Below are 23,486 nucleotides of genomic sequence, written 5' to 3'. Positions count from 1 at the left end.
GTAACTCTCAGACCTGTGACAATGGAAACGTGCAGGGGCGGTGTAACTCTCAGACCTGTGACAATGGAAATGTGCAGGAAGTGTAACTCTCAGACCTGTGACAATGGAAACGTGCAGGGCGGTGCAACTCTCAGACCTGTGACAGTGGAAACGTGCAGGGGCGGTGTAACTCTCAGGCCTATGGCAATGCAAACATGCAGGAAGTGTAACTCTCAGACCTGTGACAATGGAAACGTGCAGGGCGGTGTAACTCTCAGGCCTATGGCAATGCAAACATGCAGGAAGTGTAACTCTCAGACCGGTGGCAATGGAAACGTGCAGGGCGGTGTAACTCTCAGGCCTATGGCAATGCAAACATGCAGGAAGTGTAACTCTCAGACCTGGGGCAATGCAAACATGCAGGGGCAGTGTAACTCTCAGACCTGGGGCAATGGAAACGTGCAGGGCGGTGTAACTCTCAGACCTGGGGCAATGGAGAAGTACACTGGGGGCGTAAGTTCAGAAGTATGATAATAGAAACGTGCATGGGCAGTGTAACTTTCAGGCATGGAGCAATGGAAACGTGCAGGGGCAGAGGAACCTTTAGGCCTTGAGCAATGGAAACGTGCAGGGGCAGTGTAATTTTCAGACCTGTGGTGATGGAAACGTACAGGAAAGTGTAACTTTCAGACCTGGGGCAATGGAAACGTGCAGAGGTAGCGTAACTTTGGGACCTGGGGCAATGGAAACGTGCAGGGGCCGTGTAAGTTTCTCATGAGAAATTGAAAAGTAACTTTCAGTGTAGGGGCGAACAAACTATTTTCCTTGTCTTCTTCATAAAAATATCTGTGCGTGTCTGATTGTAGAACTGGCCTGCTTCCATGTGGGGCACTATGATATCTTTGATTTCCTTTTACTGGCTTGTATGCCATTCGCTACAAATTGTTTCCATGTTTTTTTCCTTCGGAACTTTTGTTTTCAGTTCTGCTTCTCAAACATTGTCTCTTCATTTCCCTTTATTACTTACCCTTCTCTCTCATTCTGTGAGATGTATGCTGTAGTGCAAATTAATAATTTCAATTGTAAATTGTAATTACGTTGTGCTTACTGCCCCCGATGAGACATCGAAGTGCTTTGCGGCGAGGAGCACGCTTTTCTGGAACCCAAGACTAGAGTTAAATCATTAGTACATTAGGAATGTGTGATTAACAGATTTATAGAGTGTATAGCTTAACAGGATTCATGCGAGCAGAGCAAATAGAATCCAGTATCAGGGGCGTAGCATAGTTAGAAGAATTGGAAGGTGTTAGAAATGGGGTTTTTGGTTGGCAGTCAGGTTACCCCCTGTCCAAGCAAAAGCCCTCACTCTAGTCAGGGTAAGTCACACACAATCCAAGATGATCCTGTGCCCACCCTCTGGTAGCTTGGCACGAGCAGTCAGGCTTAACTTAGAAGGCAATGTGTAAAGTATTTGTGCAATAAATCATACAATACCACCATATAGCACCACAAAAATACACCACACAGTGTTTAGAAAAATATATAATATTTATCAGGATAATTGTAGGTCAAAAAGAATAAAGTTGCAATGGGAAATTGTAGAAATATCACTGAAAAAGTGATATAAAGTGTCTTAAGTCTTTAGAATATAAACAAAGTCTCTTTCAAGCACAAGTACCTGGTTGGGAGTGGAAAAATCTCCTCAGAGGGCCACAAGAGAAGAGGTGCGTGGAAAAAGGGTGTGTGCGTCGATTTCTCCCCAGCACACACGGACTTGCGTCGTTATTTTTCACGCGGGGAAGTCGGCGTCGATTTCCGGCGCGCGGACAGTCTCTTTCTGTGGATCGCGGGGATTACCAGATGTCCCGGGTCTGTGCGTGGATTTTCCTGCTTGTTCTCCGGCTGCGCGTCGGTCTGCGGGGCTGCGCGTCGAAATTACGATCTCACGGCAGGCGTCGCGTCGATTTCTCCTCTGGATGTCGATCTGCGGGGCTGCGCGTTGAAATTACGATCTCACGGCAGGCGTCGCGTCAATTAGCGTCGGTGTGCGGCGTTTTTCTCGCCGCGAAACAAGCTGTGCGTCGAAATTTTCGGCGCACGGAGCGTCCAAGTAAAAGAGAGAAGTCTTTTTGGTCCTGAGACTTCAGGGAACAGGAGGCAAGCTCTATCCAAGCCCTTGGAGAGCACTTGCACAGCCAGACAAGAGTTCAGCAAGGCAGCAGAGCAACAGCAAGGCAGCAGTCCTTTGTAGAAAGCAGACAGGTGAGTCCTTTGAGCAGCCAGGCAGTTCTTCTTGGCAGGATGTAGTTTCTGGTTCAGGTTTCTTCTCCAGCAAGTTTCTGATGAGGTAGGGCAGAGGCCCTGTTTTATACCCAAATGTGCCTTTGAAGTGGGGGAGACTTCAAAGAGTGGCTAAGAAGTGCACCAGGTCCCCTTTCAGTTCAATCCTGTCTGCCAGGGTCCCAGTAGGGGGTGTGGCAGTCCTTTGTGTGAGAGCAGGCCCTCCGCCCTCCCAGCCCAGGAAGACCCATTCAAAATGCAGATGTATGCAAGTGAGGCTGAGTACCCTGTGTTTGGGGGGTGTCTGAGTGAATGCACAAGGAGCTGTCAACCAAGCCCAGCCAGACGTGGATTGTAAGGCACAGAAGGATTTAAGTGCAAAGAAATGCTCACTTTCTAAAAGTGGCATTTCTAAAATAGTAATATTAAATCCGACTTCACCAGTCAGTAGGATTTTGTATTACCATTCTGGCCATACTAAATATGACCTTCCTGCTCCTTTCAGATCAGCAGCTGCCACTTCACCAGTGTATGAGGGCAGCCCCAATGTTAGCCTATGAAGGGAGCAGGCCTCACAGTAGTGTGAAAACGAATTTAGGAGTTTTACACTACCAGGACATATAACTACACAGGTACATGTCCTGCCTTTTACCTACACAGCACCCTGCCCTAGGGGTTACCTAGGGCACACTTTAAGGGTGACTTATATGTAGAAAAGGGGAGTTCTAGGCTTGGCAAGAACTTTTAAATGCCAAGTCGATGTGGCAGTGAAACTGCACACACAGGCCTTGCAATGGCAGGCCTGAGACAAGGAGGAGGGGCTACTTAAGTGGGTGGCACAACCAGTGCTGCTGGCCCACTAGTAGCCTTTAATCTACCAGCCCTGTGCACATAGAGTGCACCTTACTAGGGACTTATAAGTAAATTAATAGTCCAATCAGGTATGATTCCAGGTTACCATGTTTTAGGGGAGAGAGCATATGCACTTTAGCCCTGGTTAGCAGGGGTAAAGTGCGCAGAGTCTATAAACCAGCAAAAACAGTGTCCAAAAAGTGGAGGGAGGCAGGCAAAATGTTAGGGGTGACTACCCTAAGGCTGTCAGGTCTAACATGTGTCCCCCCCAGCTGAAAGTGGGGACAGCTACCCGACATCCTGGGAGCTCTCATCACTAAGGCGGAAGTACCTGGAGAGACCATCAGCATTGGCGTGGTCAACCCCTGGGCGATGTTCCACCGTAAAGTCCATCCCCTGTAGGGAAATGGACCACCTCAAGAGTTTTGGATTCTCACCCCTCATCTGCATGAGCCATCTGAGGGGCCTGTGGTCTGTCTGAACCCGGAAGTGAGTCCCAAACAGGTAGGGTCTTAGCTTCTTCAGTGCCCAGACCACAGACAAAAGCTTCTCTCTCAATAGCACTCCACCTCTGTTCCCGTGGTAATAGCCTTCTGCTAATAAAGACTACCGGTTGATCTCTGCCCTCCTCATTCAGCTGTGCTAGGACTGCCCCTATGCCATGCTCTGAAGCGTCTGTCTGCACGATAAATTCCTGGGAGTAGTCAGGGGCCATGAGTACGGGGGCCGTGCACATGGCTTCCTTCAGGGCGTCAAAGGCTTTCTGACAAGCCTCTGTCCAATTCACCAACCTAGGTTGTTTCTTGGAAGTGAGTTCTGTCAAGGGTGTTACAATGGTACCATAGCCCTCGACAAATCTGCGGTAGTATCCTGTGAGGCCTAGAAAGGCTCTCACCTCAGTCTGCGTTCGGGGTGGTTGCCAGGCCTTGATAGTTTCAATCTTGGCCTGGAGTGGCTGCACCTTGCCACCACCCACTAGGTGTCCCAAGTACACCACGGAACCCTGCCCAATCTGGCACTTACTGGCCTTGATGGTCAGGCCTGCCTGTTGCAGGGCCTGAAGCACCTCCTTGAGGTGAAGCAGGTGTTCCTCCCAGCTGGAACTGTAGACAGCTATGTCATCCAGGTAGGCTGCACAGAAGGCATCCTTGCCAGCTAGGACCCCGTTAACCAACCGTTGGAAGGTAGCGGGGGCATTTTTCAACCCAAACGGCATCACCCGGAACTGGTAATGGCCATCAGGGGTTGAGAATGCGGATCTTTCCTTAGCCCCCTCAGTCAGGGCGATCTGCCAGTATCCTGAAGTAAGATCAAACGTAGTCAGGAACTTGGCAGCGCCTAGCCTGTCCACGAGCTCATCAGCTCGGGGAATGGGGTGAGCATCAGTCCGTGTGACTGAGTTGAGACCCCGGTAGTCCACACAGAACCGGAGTTCTGGCTTCGCACCTGGGGCAGTAGCCTTAGGGACCAACACCACTGGGCTGGCCCAGGGACTACTGGATTTCTCGATAACCCCTAGAGTCAACATCTTGGAGACCTCCTCCTTGATGCTGGCCTTCACCTTATCCGACAACCTGTAAATGTTGTTCTTCACAGGGAGACTGTCACCAGTGTCAATATCATGAACACAGAGGTGGGTCAGTCCAGGAGTAAGGGAGAACAGGGGGGAGAACTGCTCCAACAGCTCATAGCAGTCTCCTTTCTGGTTTAGAGTCAGGGAGTCAGACAGAATGACCCCGCTTACTGACCCATCACCTTCTTGGGCAGAGAGGAGGTCGGGGAGAGGTTCACTCTCCTCTTCCGTTCCTTCATCTGTGACCAGAAGCATGTTGATCTCCGACCTCTCAAAATGAGCTTTTAGTCGGTTCACATGGAGCACCCTTAGGGGATTCCTAGGGGTTTGGAGGTCCACTAGGTAAGTGGCCTCCCCTTTCCGCTCCTTTATTTCAAATGGGCCAGACCAGCGGTCCTGGAGAGCTCTGGGCTCTACTGGCTCCATTACCCACACTTTGTCTCCAGGTTGAAACTCTACCAGGGTGGCCTTCTGGTCATACCAGTGTTTAATTACCTCTTGACTGGCCTCAAGGTTACTTTGGGCCTCTTTCCAGAAGCGGGTCATCTGGTTGCGGAGGGCCAACATATAGCTGACCACATCCTGAGGGGGTGTCTTTGGAGCTTTCTCCAATCCCTCCTGGACAATGCTTAAGGGTCCCCTGACAGGGTACCCGTAGAGAAGCTCAAAGGGACTGAACCCTACCCCCCTCTGGGGGACCTCTCTGTAAGCAAAGAGAAGGCATGGTAAGAGGACGTCCCACTTACGCCTCATGGCCTCAGGGAGGCCACCAATCATGCCTTTCAGGGTCTTGTTGAATCTCTCCACAAGACCATTAGACTGGGGGTGATAGGGTGTGGTGAACTTGTAAGTTACCCCACACGCATCCCACAGAGACTTCATGTATGCAGACATGAAGTTAGTGCCTCTGTCAGACACTATTTCCTTGGGGAATCCCACACGGGTAAATATCCCCATCAGGGTTCTGGCCACCACCGGTGCAGTTACGGTCCTCAGAGGGATTGCCTCTGGGTAACGGGTGGCATGGTCCACCAAAACCAGGATGAACCTGTTGCCTAAGGCAGTTTTGGGGTCCAAGGGACCAACAATGTCGATGCCCACCCTTTCAAAGGGGGTGCCAACAACAGGAAGTGGAATCAGGGGGGTTTTAACCCTTTTTCCTGCTTTACCACTGGCCTGGCAGGTAGGACAAGATCTGCAGAACTTATCTGAGTGTGTCCTCATTTTGGGCCAATAAAAGTGGGTGACAAGCCTGTTAAAGGTCTTGCCCTGCCCCAAATGTCCTGCCAGGGGAATGTCGTGAGCCAGACCCAGTAGGAAGGTTCGGTAACATTGGGGGACCACCAGCATACGTGCTGCCCCAAAGGCCGGAACCTTAGGCTCACTGTAGAGGAGATCATTCTCCCAATATAGGTGGTGATCGCCAGAGGTGTCGCCTGCTGCCTGGTTTGAGGCTTGTTTCCTCAAACCTTCCAGAGTGGGACATTCTTTCTGCGCCTTGCAGAATTCCTCCCTGGTGGGTCCACCCTCAACTTGCCAGCCAGCAAGCTCATGTAAGTCACCTAGGGCGGCATTGTCTTCCCCAGTTGGCTCGGGAGCCTCCTCCTCAGGAGCCCCGTCAGCCACTGTGGGAACTTCTGGGGCCGGTTTCCCGCACCCCTGGTCCCTCCTCCTGGCAGCTCTCTGGGCCATCGTTCCAGGCTCCAGATGCCCTTGACTTCCCTCTCGGTCAGCCATGGACCATGTGGTCATGCAGACCCACTCAGGTAACCCTAACATCTCCAGGTGAGACCTGAGCTCCACTTCTTTCCAAGCAGTGTGCTCAAGATCATTGCCTAACAGACAATCTACAGGCATGGCAGGACTCACAGCTACTTTCAGAGTACCAGAGACCCCCCCCCCACTCAAAGGGAACCAGAGCCACCGGTAGGTGACTCTCGCGATTGTCAGCGACTCTGACCTGGTGGAATGTATTAGGTACTATCTGCTCTGTTGACACCAGCTGACTCTTGATAGTAGTCATACTGGCTCCTGTGTCACGCAGAGCCTCCACCTTCTGCCCATCAATGGTGACCCACTGCCGGTACTTGGAAGTATTTCTGGGCATGTGGGCCTTGGGCACCATTTCTCCTTCTCCCAGGGACACTAGGGAAATCTCTACCTGCTCCCCAAAGCTATTTGGGTCCATCTCCCCCCCGAGCGCTACACTAGTCAACCCAGGTGCCTGTCCGGTAGTGGACGGTGCCCTCTTGGGGCACTGTGGATCGCCTTTGTAGTGACCATACTGGTAACACTCCATGCATTTGGGGCTAGATTTCCCTGACTTGTCATATGTCCCTGGCTTTTTCCCAAATTTGGAAAAGGAAGGGTTGCCACCCCCTCCCTGGGAATTCTTTTGGGGGCCTTTAGAGAGTTCCTTATCTGCAAGTTTATCTCCCCCCTCTTTCTTTTGTTGGGAACCCTGACCACCTTTGTGGGAGTCCCCCCCAGGTACCTTCTTGGACACTCTGGTGCTAACCCAGAGGTCCGCCTCCTCAGCAAGCTTCCTGGGATCAGTCAGCTTACTATCCACTAGGTGCTGGCGCAAATCTGTATAAGTAGTATTAAGCATATGCTCTCTCAGAATTAAGTTATATAAACCTTTATAATCTGCTACTTTGTTGCCCCGCACCCATCCATTCAGTGCCTTACTGGAGAAATCAAAGAAATCTACCCATGTTTGTGTGGTCTGTTTGGTGCTGTCCCTGAACCTCTGACGGTATCCCTCAGGGGTCAGCCCAAACTTGGCAAGTAAAGTGGCTTTCTGAAGTGGGTATGTGTTTTGATCAGGTTGATCCAATGTGAGAAGTGTGTCCCTCCCCAATGGCGGCACATAACCCCACATAGCTACCCCCCATTGCCCTTCAGGAACCTCATGAGCCCTTAGTGCAACTTCATAAGCAGCTAACCATTTATCTATGTCATCTCCCACCACAAAACTGGGCACCACATTTTTGGGTATACGAACCTTCTTTTCTCCAGCAGGTCCTGTCTGTATGCTGCCACCATTATTGCTGGATTCAGACTGTCTCGCCTTGATCTCCAGCTCCTTGAGACTCAGTTCATGAGCCAACAATATTTTCTTTTCAGCCAAAGCTCTTTCAGCTTCCACTTGTTTGGCTGCTCTTTCAGCTTCCGCTTGTTTGGCTGCCCTTTCAGCTTCTGCTTGAATTTGTTTGGCTGTTCTTTCAGCTTCAATCTGTTTGGCTGCTCTTTCAGCCTCAGCTTGTTTGGCTTCTCTCTCTGCCCTCCTCTCCTCCTGTTGAGCCTCAATTTTCAGTTTTGCCATTTGCAATTGGAACTCCCTTTCCTCTCTCCTTTCCTCTGCGGTCAGGCTTTGCATAGAGACACTGCTCCCTGGTCTGGAAGGGGGCACAATTGCAGTGGTAACACCATCCACAGATAGTGAAAATTCCTCTGAGGGGCCATGTTCTGGCTCCTCTTCCTCATCATCCTCTAAAGGGGCTTCTGCCCAGGCCCTCAGCGCCACTTGAAAGTCCTCCTTTCTGGAGGCCCCTTGGGTGGGTACCCTCAATGCCCTGCAGAATCCTCTTAGTTGTGTGACCGTATATGCATCCAACTGGACTAGGTCAAAGTCCCCTGTCTGAGACCCAGTCAGAGACATGTTGAGTGAGTATTTAGTTTTTGAAAATTGTCAGGAAAAAAATCGGGTTTTCAAAAAAGAGGTAAAAACCAAGTTGACCTTCAACTGTGGGTAGGTAGTGAAATACTTAGCTACTGTATGTCACTGCACAAATACAAGTCCTATCCTCACCGCTGATCACCAATGTTAGAAATTGGGTTTTTGGTTGGCAGTCAGGTTACCCCCTGTCCAAGCAAAAGCCCTCACTCTAGTCAGGGTAAGTCACACACAATCCAAGATTATCCTGTGCCCACCCTCTGGTAGCTTGGCACGAGCAGTCAGGCTTAACTTAGAAGGCAATGTGTAAAGTATTTGTGCAATAAATCATACAATACCACCATATAGCACCACAAAAATACACCACACAGTGTTTAGAAAAATATATAATATTTATCAGGATAATTGTAGGTCAAAAAGAATAAAGTTGCAATGGGAAATTGTAGAAATATCACTGAAAAAGTGATATAAAGTGTCTTAAGTCTTTAGAATATAAACAAAGTCTCTTTCAAGCACAAGTACCTGGTTGGGAGTGGAAAAATCTCCTCAGAGGGCCACAAGAGAAGAGGTGCGTGGAAAAAGGGTGTGTGCGTCGATTTCTCCCCAGCACACACAGACTTGCGTCGTTATTTTTCACGCGGGGAAGTCGGCTTCGTTTTCCGGCGCGCGGACAGTCTCTTTCTGTGGATCGCGGGGATTACCAGATGTCCCGGGTCTGTGCGTGGATTTTCCTGCTTGTTCTCCGGCTGCGCGTCGGTCTGCGGGGCTGCGCGTCGAAATTACGATCTCACGGCAGGCGTCGTGTCGATTTCTCCTCTGGATGTCGATCTGCGGGGCTGCGCGTTGAAATTACGATCTCACGGCAGGCGTCGCGTCGATTAGCGTCGGTGTGCGGCGTTTTTCTCGCCGCGAAACAAGCTGTGCGTCGAAATTTTCGGCGCACGGAGCGTCCAAGTAAAAGAGAGAAGTCTTTTTGGTCCTGAGACTTCAGGGAACAGGAGGCAAGCTCTATCCAAGCCCTTGGAGAGCACTTTCACAGCCAGACAAGAGTTCAGCAAGGCAGCAGGGCAACAGCAAGGCAGCAGTCCTTTGTAGAAAGCAGACAGGTGAGTCCTTTGAGCAGCCAGGCAGTTCTTCTTGGCAGGATGTAGTTTCTGGTTCAGGTTTCTTCTCCAGCAAGTGTCTGATGAGGTAGGGCAGAGGCCCTGTTTTATACCCAAATGTGCCTTTGAAGTGGGGGAGACTTCAAAGAGTGGCTAAGAAGTGCACCAGGTCCCCTTTCAGTTCAATCCTGTCTGCCAGGGTCCCAGTAGGGGGTGTGGCAGTCCTTTGTGTGAGAGCAGGCCCTCCACCCTCCCAGCCCAGGAAGACCCATTCAAAATGCAGATGTATGCAAGTGAGGCTGAGTACCCTGTGTTTGGGGTGTGTCTGAGTGAATGCACAAGGAGCTGACAACCAAGCCCAGCCAGACGTGGATTGTAAGGCACAGAAGGATTTAAGTGCAAAGAAATGCTCACTTTCTAAAAGTGGCATTTCTAAAATAGTAATATTAAATCCGACTTCACCAGTCAGTAGGATTTTGTATTACTATTCTGGCCATACTAAATATGACCTTCCTGCTCCTTTCAGATCAGCAGCTGCCACTTCACCAGTGTATGAGGGCAGCCCCAATGTTAGCCTATGAAGGGAGCAGGCCTCACAGTAGTGTGAAAACGAATTTAGGAGTTTTACACTACCAGGACATATAACTACACAGGTACATGTCCTGCCTTTTACCTACACAGCACCCTGCCCTAGGGGTTACCTAGGGCACACATTAAGGGTGACTTATATGTAGAAAAGGGGAGTTCTAGGCTTGTCAAGAACTTTTAAATGCCAAGTCGATGTGGCAGTGAAACTGCACACACAGGCCTTGCAATGGCAGGCCTGAGACAAGGAGAAGGGGCTACTTAAGTGGGTGGCACAACCAGTGCTGCTGGCCCACTAGTAGCCTTTAATCTACCAGCCCTATGCACATAGAGTGCACCTTACTAGGGACTTATAAGTAAATTAATAGTCCAATCAGGTATGATTCCAGGTTACCATGTTTTAGGGGAGAGAGCATATGCACTTTAGCCCTGGTTAGCAGGGGTAAAGTGCGCAGAGTCTATAAACCAGCAAAAACAGTGTCCAAAAAGTGGAGGGAGGCAGGCAAAAAGTTAGGGGTGACTACCCTAAGGCTGTCAGGTCTAACAGAAGGGTTTGATGGGGATAGGGGATGAATCTCAAATTTCCCAATGGAAAAAGCAGTGGTCGTCAGTGTGAATGGGTGCGATGACCAAGGTTTGGCATGGACTGATCCCATGAGGAGCAGGGTCAGAACTGATTTGCATTGGTGGGCCTCTGGAGCTGATTTAGAGTTTGACAACAGGAATACCCTGTTTGCCAAACTCAAGGTCCACCCGCCTGTTTTTCAGTAAGGTAGGCAGAGTAAAAATGTTGCAGTCAGAGTAGGTGTCGTTGGAGGTAAGCCATCCAACCATCTGTCCTATTTAGAATTTTACCTTCTGTCATCACACGGTATATCCTGGCAGTAAGGTACAGTAAAAAAGGGAAGAAATGACCCTTACTCCATGGGAGAAAACACCTGCTTCACGAGTTTGGTTTTGAAAAAATAAAAGTCTTTGGAAAAGTTTGACGGCCAGCTGTTATGTTAGTGGAGCTGTCCATAACATTTTTCCTACACTGACAGAAACTGCCATGATGGTGATTCCTGCTGAGCCATAGAGAGGTATAGAGATGTCTGTGGGGTCAGTGGACATCTCTTAATTTGGCGGGCAAGTAAAGGCAGGGTGGCGGTCATAAAGTCCTTTCCCAACCTGTCTGCTTTTACTCCGTCTGTCAAACCCTAAAACAGACTTCTGTCTAGAGTGGCACAGTGGGAGAAAAATTATGGTTTGGAACACTACCCGAGTAAGTGCAGGTGGTTAAAATATTTGCGAGCATTCATCCCATCATCTTTGGGAGTTTGATTGTCAGTAGTATTCTTGGAAACCTGAGACTGCTGCAGATGAACAACCCTTCTACGCCTAATGTTTGCGAATTCCAAAGAGTAGTACATTTGTGTCCATTCCAGGAGTATGCCTTACTATACTCTTATAGTAAACTGGTCACTATATATGTATATTTAGGTTCCTAATCCAAAAAGTGAAACTCTTAGTTAAATGAGGACGAGACAAAACAACATAAACTTTGTAGATCCTAGCAGACCTGATGTAGGGCCTGCAGACCCACTACCAAGCCAATAATGCATTTATTTGGACTGTGTCATACCCCAAACTCCCCCCTGAAGCTATGCACCTGTCTAGTATGAATGATTACTGGTGTGAATGAAGCAGTGGTATGCACTGACAAAAAGAAAACATGCATTAGGGACAAAGGAGACAAAGTGATATGCTGAAGTCTGCCATATTGCTTTAGCTTTTAAAAAACTACATTTTGAAAAGTTCCAACCTTTCTATTGAAAGTAAAATTTCGATTTTTGTATATTTGTAATGTGCAATAAATAAAAGATTTTATAGTTTGTGTATTTAGTTAATGTGTTCTTGTTTCTCTACTTTTATGTATTGTTTTAAGTTTCAAATTGTAGCAATTGCTTAGATTGTGGTCCCCAGCTTCCAGTAGTGATTTTGTGGGGTCCACATAAGTAAAAAGGTTAAGAACCACTGCTCTAAAGAATCAGAAATGCAACTATTGAATAGTCATTGTTGTTATCTGGTTAGGGGGCAAATGTATACTTTTGATCTATAAGGCAGGTATGTCAACTGATGTTGAAAACATTTAAACTTTGAGGAAACTTAAAATACTGACATTGGAACATGTTAGAGGAAATCAATTAGAGGGGGATTTACATGAGCTGTACATTGTTAAATAGAAATGCTATGCTCGAAGTGATTCAGTACAAATGAATTCACAGAACAAACATGACAACAGATGGTGCTCAAGATACACAGACAATGATGCCTCCAGTCCCAAATGTATGCCAGAAACAGTCATAAGTCATGGTCTTGTGTTAAGAAACCAAAACTTTGGAATAAAGTAGTGCAGCAGACTACTGAGCAAGCTAGTTGGATACTTGTCCAAGCCCAAAATTAGGCTTTTTAGTGGTCGTATTCAGTAACAAGAAGGAAAAGCAACTGTCAAAGTAAGTATAACTACAGCCATTGATAAGTAGAAAATGATTGCTATAAAGACGTTCTGCTGCTGCTGCACCGTAAACCTAGGAAATAGACCTGACAAAGTGGATTACAGTGGTGGCCTCAAAAAGAACATGGTGATGGGATGAGTTTCTCACCTGGTGTTAGAAATGGGGTCTTTGGTTGGCAGTCAGGTTACCCCCTGTCCAAGCAAGGACCCTCACTCTAGTCAGAGTAAGTCACACACAATCCAAATGATCCTGTGCCCACCCTCTGGTAGCTTGGCACTGAGCAGTCAGGCTTAATTTAGAAGGCAATGTGTAAAGTATTTGTGCTATAAATATTCAATAACACAGTATAACACCACAAAAATACACCACACAATGTTTAGAAAAATATATAATATTTATCAGGTTAAATGCAGGTCAAAACGATCACGATTTGATAAGCACACGTTGAAATATCACTTTAGAAAATGATAAAAAGAGTCTTTAGTCTTCAAAAAGCAACAAGTGTCTCTTGCATAGCACAAAGTACCTGGTTCAAATTCTCCGCAAGGGGTTGCAAAGGAGGAGATGCGTGGAAAACAGGGAGGTGTGCGTCAGTTTCTCTGGCGCACACAGACGATGCGTTGATAATTTTCCATGCAGGGAAAGGCTTTGCGTCGATTTCTGGCACAAAGACTTGGATCCTCTTTGGGTTGCGGGGTATTCAGGCGCCCCGGGGACAATGCAGAGAAATCTTGGGCATGCAGGACGAAGTCACAGGAGCTGCGTCAATCCGGTGGGCGATGTAGGGAAATTTGTCGCACAGCGGGCGCAGCATCGATGTTCCTCGCAGGAAGTCAGGCTGCATCGTTCCGGCTCGGCTATGCGTCAGTTCCGTGGGCCGTGCATTGAAGTTCCAGTCGCAACACTGGCACTGAGCCAATCTCCACTCAGGCTGCATCGTTTCGGTTCAGCGTGCTGTGATTTTCTTACAGCGATGCAGGCTGTGCTTTGTTTCCAGCAGGCTGTGCGTCACATTTTCGCCACACAAGGAGTTCTTTGCAGGATGAAGTATTTTTGGTCCTGAGACTTCAAGGAACAGGAGGCAAGCTCTATCCAAACCCTTGGAGAGCACTTCTCAGCAGAGCCAGAGGGCAGCAAGGCAGCAGGGTAACAGCAGGGCAGCAGTCCTTTGCAGAAAAGCAGTCAGGTGAGTCCTTTGGGCAGCTAGGCAGTTCCTCTTGGCAGGTTGCAGGTTCTGGTTCAGAGTTTCTTCACCAGTGGTATCTTTTCCAAAAGTGTCTGAGTTGGTAGGCTCAGATGCCCTGTTTGAATACCCAAATGTGCCTTTGAAGTCGGGGAGACTTCAAAGAGTGGCTTAGAAGTGCACAAGGTCCCCGTTCAGTTCCACCCTGTCTGCCAGGGTCCCGGTAGGGGGTGTGGCAGTCCATTGTGTGAGGGCAGGCCACTGTCCTTTGACATGTAAGTGTCAGACCCTCCACCCTCCCAGCCCAGGAAGACCCATTCAGTATGCAGGTATGTGCAGGTGTGACTGAGCATCCTGTGTTTGGGGTTGTCTGACTGAAATGCACAAGGGAGCTGTCAACTAACCCAACCAGACATGGACTGTAAGGCACAGAAGGATTTAAGTGCAGACAAATGCTCACTTTCTTAAAGTGGCATTTCTTAAACAGTAATATTAAATCCAACTTCAGCCGTCAGCAGGATTTTGTATTACCATTCTGGCCATACTAAATATCACATTGTTACTCCTTTCAGATCAGGATCTACCACTCAAACAGTATATGAGGGTAGCCCCAATGTTAGCCTATCAAAGAAGCTGGCACAGTAATGTAAAATGAATTTAGGAGTTTTACACTACCAGGACATATAAACTACACAAGTGTATGTCCTGCCTTTTATCTACCTGGCACCCTGCCCTATGGGTTACCTAGGGCCTACTTAGGAGTGACTTATATGTAGAAAAAGCGGGGTTTAAGGTTTGGCAAGTAAGTTTAAATGCCAAGTCGAATTGGCAGTGAAAGTGCACACACAGGCCTTGCAATGGCAGGACTGAGGCATGGTTAAGGGGCTACTTATGTGGATGGCATTATCAGTGCTGCAGGCCCACAAGCAGTATTTAATCTACAGGCCCTGGGCACATGTAGTGCACTTTACTGGGGTCTTACAAGTAGATTAAATAAGCCAATTGGGTATGAACCAATGTCACCATGTTTTAAGGGGAAGAGCATTTGCACTTTTACCACTGGTTAGCAGTGGTAAAGTGTGCAAAGTCCTAAAACCAGCAAAAACAGTATCCAAAAAGTGGAGGGAGGTAGGCAAAAAGTTGGGGGTGACAATCGTAAGGCTGTCAGGTCTAACATGTGTCCCCCCCAGCTGAAAGTGGGGACAGCTATCCATCCTCCTGGGACCTCTCATCGCTAAGGCGGAAGTATCTGGAGAGACCATTAGCGTTGGCATGGTGAATCACCGGACGATGCTTAACCGTAGAGTCCATCCCCTGTAGGGAAATTATCCACCTCAAGAGTTTAGGATTTTCGCCCCTCATCTGCATGAGCCACCTGAGGGGCCTGTGGTCTGTCTGAACCCAGAAGTGAGTCCCAAACAGGTATGGTCTCAGCTTCTTCAGTGCCCAGACCACAGCAAATGCTTCTCTCACAATAGCACTCTACCTCTGTTCCTGTGGTAATAGTCTTCTGCTAATAAAGACTGCTGGTTGGTCTAGGCCCCCCTCATTTCACTGTGCTAGAACTGGCTCTATGCCATGCTCTGAAGCATGTGTCTGCACAATAAATTCCTGGGAGTAGTCAGGTGCCTTGAGCACGGGGGCCGTGCACATGGCTTCCCTCAGGGAGTCAAAGGCTTTCTGACAAGCCTCTGTCCAATTCACCAACCCAGGTTGTTTCTTGGATGCCAGTTCTGTTAAGGGGGCTACTATGGTTCCATATCCCTTAACAAATCTGCAGTAATATCCGATGAGGCCTCAGAAGGCTCTTACCTCTGTTTGAGTTCTAGGTGGTTGCCAGGCCTGGATAGTTGCAATCTTGGCCTGGGGTGGCTGCACCTTGCCACCACCTAGTAGGCATCCCAAGTACACCACGGAACCCTGCCCAATCTGGCACTTACTGGCCTTGATGGTCAGGCCTGCCTGTTGCAGGGCCTAAAGCACCTCCTTGAGGTGGAGCAGGTGTTCCTCCCAGCTGGAACTATAGACGGCAATGTCGTCTAGATAGGCTGCGCAGAAGGCGTCCTTGCAAGCTAAGAGCGCATTAATCAACTGTTGGAAGGTAGCAGGGGCATTTTCCAACCCAAAGGGCATTACTCTGAACTGGTAATGGCCCTCTGGAGTAGAGAAAGCGGATCTCTCTCTTGAGCCCCTTTAGTCAAGGTGATCTGCCTGTACCCTGACGTGAGTCAAAGGTACTAAGGAACTTGGCAGCGCCAAGCCTGTCTATGAGCTCATCAGCTCTGGGGATGGGGTGAGCGTCTGTCTTTGTGACAGAGTTGAGACCCCGGTAGTCCACACAGAACCTGAGTTCTGGCTTTGCACCAGGAACAGCAGCCTTGGGAACCAACACCACTGGGCTGGACCAGGGACTACTAGACTTCTCTATCACCCCAAGAGCCAGTATCTTGGAAACTTCATCCACAATGCTGGACCTCACTTTGTCTGACACCCTTAAAATTGTATTCTTTACAGGTGGACTGTCTCCTGTGTCAATGTCGTGGACACACAAGTGTGTGAGTCCAGGAGTGAGGGAGAACAACTCGTAGCAGTCTCCCCTCTGATCTAGAGTCAGGGCGTCAGAGAGATTCACACCCTCCACTGACCCATCACCTTCTTGGGCAGAGAGGAAGTCGGAGAGAGGCTCACTCTCCTCTTCCATGCCCTCATCTGTCACAAGGAGCATACTGATGTCAGACCTCTCAAAATGAGGCTTTCGTCTGTAGTGGTGGAGAACCCTCAGGGGGTTTCTAGGGGTCTTGAGGTCCACTAGGTAACTGGCCTCCCCCTTTCGCTCCTTAACTTCAAATGGGCCAGTCCAGAGGTCCTGGAGAGCTCTAGGCTCTACTGGCTCCATCACCCATACTTTGTCTACTGGTGAGAATTCTACCAGAGTGGCCTTCTGGTCGTACCACTCCTTCATCACCTCTTGATTGGCCTCAAGGTTGTTCTTGGCCTGTTTCCAGAAATGCTGTGTCTGGATGCAGAGGGCCAGCATGTAACAGACCACATCCTGGGGAGGTTTCTTGGGAGCTTTCTCCCATCCCTCTTTTAGTATGCTTAGTGGTCCCCTGACAGGGTAACCATAGAGAAGTTCAAAGGGGCTGAACCACACCCCTTTCTGTGGCACCTCCTTATAAGCAAAGAGCAGGCATGGCAAGAGGACATCCTACTTACGACTCATGGTCTCAGGTAGGCCAGTGATCACGCCTTTCAGAGTCTTGTTGAATCTTTCAACAAGCCCATTGGTTTGTTGATGGTAAGGGGTGGTAAACCGGTAGGTTACCCCACACTCATCCCACATGGACTTCATGTATGCTGACATGAAGTTTGTGCCTCTGTCAGACGTAACCTCCTTTGGGAACCCCACATGGGTAAATATGCCCATCAGAGCTCTGGTCACCACCAATGCAGTCACTGTCCTTAGAGGGATTGCCTCTGGATAGCGGGTGGCATGGTCCACCAAAACCAGGATAAACCTGTTGCGTAGAGCAGTTTTGGAGTCCAAGGGACCAATGACGGGTTGGGCAGGTTGGGCAGAACCTACAGAACGCATCTGAGGCTACCCACATTCGAGGCCGATAAAAGTGGTTGACAAGCCTGGCAAAGGTATTGTCTTGCCCCAAATGTCCTGCCAGGGGGATGTCGTGAACCAGGCCCAGTAGGAAGGTCCGATAACACTGGGGGATCACCAGCACACGTGCTGCCCCTGCGGCCGGTATCTTAGGCTCACTGTAGAAGAGATCGTTCTCCCAATTTATGTGGTGATCGCCAGAGGCTTCACCTGCTGCTTGGGCTGAGGCCTGTTGCCTCAGACCCTCAAGAGTGGGGCACTCCCTCTGCACTTTGCAGAATTCCTCTCTCGTTGGCCGACCTTCCACTTGCCAGCCAGCAAGCTCAGGCAGGTCACCCAGGTCAGCAATATCTTCCCCAGTTGGCTCAGGGGCCTCCTCTTCTGGGACTCCATCAACCACCGCAGGAATATCTGGGGCCGGTTTCCCGCACCCCTTGCCCTTCCTTTGTGCAGCTGTCTGGGCCATTGCTCAAGGCTCCAGATGACCTTGATGCCCTTCCCGGGCAGCCACGGACCCTGTGGTAATGCAGACCCATTCAGGCAAACCTAACATCTCCAGGTGGGATCTGGGCTCTACCTCCTTTCAGGCAGTATGCTCAAGACCATTGCCTAACAGACAATCTACAGGCATGGCAGGACTCACATCTAATTTTAGAGTACCAGAGCCCCCCCACTCAAAGGGAACCAGAGCTACCGATAGGTAAGTCTCGTGGTTGTCAGCGACTATGACCTGGTGGAATGTATTAGGGATGACTTGCTCTGCTGACACCAGCTGACCCCTGACAGTAGTCATACTGGCTACTGTGCCTCGCAGAGCCTCCATCCTTTGCCCATCAATGGTGACCCACTGCCTATACTTGGAAGTATTGGCAGGCAGGTGGGCTTTTGGAACCATTTTTTTATCTCCCTGGGTCACTAGGGCTGTGCCCTCTTGGGACACTAGAGGTCGCCCTTAGAGTGTCAAAACTTGAAGCACTCTAAGCATTTGGGCAAAAATGTCCCTTTCTTCTTGTCAAAGAAGCCTGACCTCTTCTCAGACTCGGGGAGCCGGGCTGCATCGTTCCGGTTCGACGTGCAGTGATTTTCTAACTGCGATGCAGGTTGTGCATCGTTTCTGGTAGGCTGTGCATAGAATTTTACCGCACAAGGAGTTCTTTGCAGGATGAAGTCTTTTTGGTCCTGAGACTTCAAGGAACAGGAGGCAAGCTCTATCCAAGCCCTTGGAGAGCACTTCTCAGCAGAGACAGAGGGCTGCAAGGCAGCAGGGCAACAGCAGGGCAGCAGTCCTTTGCAGAATAACAGTCAGGTGAGTCCTTTGGGAAGCCAGGCAGTTCCTCTTGGCAGGTTGCAGGTTCTGGTTCAGAGTTTCTTCACTAGTGGTATCTTGTCCAAAAGTGACTGAATTGGTAGGCTCAGAGGCCCTTTTTAAATACCCAAATGTGCCTTTGAAGTGGGGGAGACTTCAAAGAGTGGCTTAGAAGTGCACAAGGTCCCCTTTTAGTTCCATCCTGTCTGCCAGGGTTCCATTGTGTGAGGGCAGGCCACTGTCCTTTGATATGTAAGTGTCAGGCCCTCCACCCTCCCAACCCAGCCCAGGAAGACCCATTCAGTATGCAGATGTGTGCAGGTGTGACTAAACATCCTGTGTTTGGGGTTGTCTGAGTGAAATGCACAAGGGAACTGTCAACTAACGTAGCCAGACGTGGATTGTAAGGCACAGAAGTTTTAAGTGCAGTGAAATGCTCACTTTCAAAAAGTGGCATTTCTTCAACAGTAATTTTAAATCCAACTTCACCAGTCAGCAGGATTTTGTATTACCATTCTGGCCATTCCAAATTTGACATTGTTACTCCTTTCAGATCAGGATCTACTGCTCAAACTGTATATGCGGGTACCCCCAATGTTAGCCTATGAAAGGAGCAGGCCTCACAGTAGTGTAAAATGAATTTAGGAGTTTTACAAAACCAGGTCATATAAACTACACAAGTATATATCCTGCCTTTTACCTACCTAGTACCCTGCCCAAGGGGTTACCTTGGGCCTACCTCAGGGGTGACTTATATGTAGAAAAAGGGGGTTTAAGGCTTGGCAAGTACTTTTAAATGCCAAGTCGAATTGACAGTGAAACTGCACACACAGGCCTTGCAATTACAGGCCTGAGGCATGGTTAAGGGGCTACTTATGTGGGTGGCACAATCAGTGCTGCAGGCCCACAAGTAGTATTTAATCTGCAGGCCCTGGGCACATGGATTGAACTGAAAGGGGACCTTGTGCACTTCTAAGCCACTCTTTGAAGTCCCCCCACTTCAAAGGCACATTTGGGTATTTAAACAGGGCCTCTGCTTCTACCAACTCAGACACTTCCTGGGAAAGAACCTGAACCAGAAACTGCAACCTGCCAAGAAGAACTGCCTGGTTGCCCAAAGGACTCACCTGACTGATTTCTGAGAAGGACTGCTGTCTTGCTGTTGCCCTGCTGCCTTGCTGCTCTGTGGCGTTGCTGAAGAAGTGCTCTCCAAGGGCTTGGATCGAGCTTGCCTCCTATCCCTGAAGTCTCAGGACCATAAAGACTTCATTCCTGCAAGAAGAACTCCCTGTGCGGCGAAAATCGATGCACAGCCTGCCAGAAACGACGCACAGCCTGCATCGCAGTGAAAAATTCTGTGATCGACGCATCCCGACTTCGCAAGGGGAAGATCGATGCAGCGCCAGCGTAGCAACTGGAAATTCGACGCGCAGCCCACTGGATCAACGCAAAACCAAACCAGAACAACACAGCCCGACTCCTTGAGAGGAATCGCATCATCCCCAGTGTGTCCGAAACCCCGCAACTCGAAGAGGATCCAAGACCGAGCCCCGGAAATCGACACAAAGCCTTCCCTGCGTGAAAAATGAACGAGATTTTGTACACAAACCGGGTACTTTGTGCTTACAAGAGACATTTGTTGCTTTTAAGAGACTAAAGACACTTTATATCATTTTACAGTGATATTTTAACATATACTTATTGCATCTTAATTATTTTGACCTGCATCTTATCAGATAAATATTATATGTTTTTTTTCTAAACACTGTGTAGTGTATTTTTGTGGTGTTTTACTGTGGTATTGCATGATTTTTTGCACAAATACTTTACACATTGCCTTCTAAGTTAAGCCTGACTCCTCAGTGTCAAGCTACCAGAAGGTGGGCACAGGATAATTTGGATTGTGTGTGACTTACCCTGACTAGAGTGAGGGTCCTTGCTTGGACAGGGGGTAACCTGACTGCCAAACAAAGACCCCATTTCTAACATTTACCCTGACTAGGATTGTGGCCCCTACTTGGACAGGGTGCATACCTCTGCCAACTAGGGCCCCGATTTCTAACAAATACCATAATTTTCATTTAAAAAAAAAAACGTTTTCAGTTCTATGTGCTAGTTTCAACAGTGCCAATAAGCTGTGCTTTCAGTAACTTCTGATGTGGGCTAGTTCAGATCATTTTGGGAAGGTTAACTGAAAAATAAAGTGATTGCATTTTTCAACATGGAAACACTAGCCTGCTGTCCTCTGGCTCACTTCTGATTCATTTGTTTTCTAGTTTATGGATGAGCCTGGTAATCTACCACCAAGCATGAACCTCAGCAAAATCCTAGGCCTGAATCAGAACATCAACATTAGCAGCATTTACCAGTGAGTATTATCTCTTAATTATTTTAATAGAGTGATTCTTGACTGGTGCATTAGAATAGTGAGGAGGCGAAATTTGTGACACCGTGCTCATGTGGAAACAGGTCCCATTTTTCATTTCTAACTGCTCTGCAAAATCTTAGGACAAAATATTCTCACAAAGGTCACCTTTATCAGGGTTATTAGGATTTAAAAGGAACACCAAAATATATACAAAAATAATACTTCCACAAAACTAGTCTGTATTATATTATTCAAGAATATTTATATTCATACAATGAATGCCCTCTGCCGAGTTTTCCAAATTAGCTCATAAATGTTGTTGACTTAAAAAGAGGTAGTATCCCAGCAGACCATATTCATCAGTTGCTCTTCTGACCTCAGAAGGCACAGTCACAAGCACCAGCAACACAACACAGACAATCAACATCTGCCAGCAATGTGGTGGAGACTGCTGTATGTACATTCATGGAAAACAAAATAATCAAAAACCCTGTATGAGAAACGAAATAATTAAGACCTTTTAGCGGAAAGGCAAATTACTAGAAACACATTTTAATTGAATATAATAAAAAATAAACCCAGGTCCAATTAAAGAATTGATATCAATTTACTTTCAATGATCCCTCTTTTTAAAAAGAAAAATCAGTCATGAACCCCAGGGAGAATTCCGGTTGGGGAACTTGGCTTTGAAATCAGAACATAAAAAAGAGGTAAGTGGCAAAGGCAAAGGGAAGTAGGCAAGGCGGGGTGGGAAATGGGTTAGTACGGAAAGGGTTAAGAGGAGAAATGGAAATTTAAAATGTATGAAACATCACTTAGTTACAGAATGTGGAAAGGGACTAGGGTCAAGGAAAAATATGTGTGCTGACCTAGTAGAAAAAAACTTCCAGGGTATATCATATGGTATTTTAGTTTGTTAAAGACAATTTTCAAAAACAATATTCTAGTAATGTGTTTCTACTTAATGGTAAATGCTGTTAATCTTGAAAAGTTTGATTAAACAGTTTAAGGGAATTTGTTTCTCAGTATTGGTTTCTAGTACTAAGTTTTTCTATGAAATATCATACAGTATTTGAAGAGGCATGCTTATTCTTTAGCCGTTGTAGATCCTTTGAATCTCCACAAACTTTGAGCTCCAGGACAACATTCCCACTTCATCTTTTTATGGCTAATTATAAGCATAAATAGACTCTCATCCCAACTCTGGGAACCTCCATGTTGGGGAGTTACTTATGGACCAGTGGGCATCTTCAAGGGTGTTGGCTTGATTGGCAAACTTGCTTAATTTCCAAAAGCTCCTCTGGGCCTGGTTCACAACATAGGCAAGACAGACCATATTGCCATACAAACACTTGCTTCAGTTAGGCAATTTAAATGCCATTCTGCCTGTCAGTGGCATAATAGTGGCCCAACCTTGAAACAATGTTAGTATTTTAGGTGTCTCTGACATAATAGTGGCTCACAATTGTCACAATTTGGGCATTTTTCAAGACATTTTTGCTGTCCTTGACATAAGTGTGTCTCCGTCTTGACTAATGTGGACATTTCTATGACATTCTGACTGTCCCTGGCATAATAACGCCGATGTGTGACATAATGTTTGTATTTTGTTGACATTTTGGTTATCTTTGGCATAAGTGTAGCACAAACTTCACATAATCAAGGCATTTTGGGTTTCATTATGTCTAATCCTTCCATAATAGGGCCGATCCTTAGCATATTGTATGTGTATTTTGTTAACATGCTGGTTATTCATGGCATAGATTTAGCCCAGATGTGACACAATGTGGGCATTTTCGATGACGGTCCAGAGTTTCCTGGCATAACAGTGCTGCATCCTTGACATAATCTGGGCTATTTTAAATCTTACTCTTGCTTGCCTGGAATAGCAGTAGCCCATCCTTTACATATTTGTGGCATCCTTGACATCATCCTTGCTATCTCTGGCATAATATTAGCAACTTCTTGAACTATCGTGAGCATTCTTGTCAAGATGATCATTATCTTGGTTGCCATAGTGGCCCTGCCTTTAGATATAGTGGGTGTTTTTGACACATTTGTAATTATAGCTCACCGTAATATAATACTTGACCAAACACAGTGGTGCTTACCATGTCCCTATTGTGTCCACGCTTGACTTAATTCTGATTATCCTATGCATAACACCACTGAAACTAACTGCCATATGGTTTGCTTTCATTGCATTTGATGATGGCAGCAAAAGGGCACAGCAAGGAGAATCTGTCAATGTACGAAAGGACATTGATGATTGAAATGGATGAGGGCCTTTTGATGTGCAAGGGGTCATTAATGATTTGAATGTGTGTGAGCTCTAGCTATGCTTTGGATCCTTGCTAAGTTTATTTGGTGAAAGTCAGTGGACATGATAAGGTAATTAATAACGGTGTGTGTTATTAGACATGCGAACGGACTTTAAGTGAATTGGAGGGAGTCAACAGGCGTGATG

The 23,486-nt window shown here is 47.6% G+C and overlaps 1 protein-coding gene across 2 annotated transcripts in view; it reads left to right on the top strand.

Moving 5' to 3' along the window:
- The window catches only part of PROM2 (prominin 2), a 409,319-nt gene that overhangs the window by 312,073 nt on the left and 73,760 nt on the right, over positions 1-23,486 (top strand). For both annotated transcript variants that reach the window (XM_069214431.1, XM_069214433.1), the window contains exon 13: positions 20,928-21,019. In XM_069214431.1, the coding sequence (XP_069070532.1) occupies positions 20,928-21,019 (92 nt within the window). The remainder of the gene's footprint in view (positions 1-20,927; positions 21,020-23,486) is intronic.

Source organism: Pleurodeles waltl, chromosome 11 (genome assembly GCF_031143425.1).
Source record: "Pleurodeles waltl isolate 20211129_DDA chromosome 11, aPleWal1.hap1.20221129, whole genome shotgun sequence".
Classification (NCBI taxonomy): domain Eukaryota; kingdom Metazoa; phylum Chordata; class Amphibia; order Caudata; family Salamandridae; genus Pleurodeles; species Pleurodeles waltl.
This window is presented reverse-complemented; position numbering and strand designations above follow the sequence as displayed.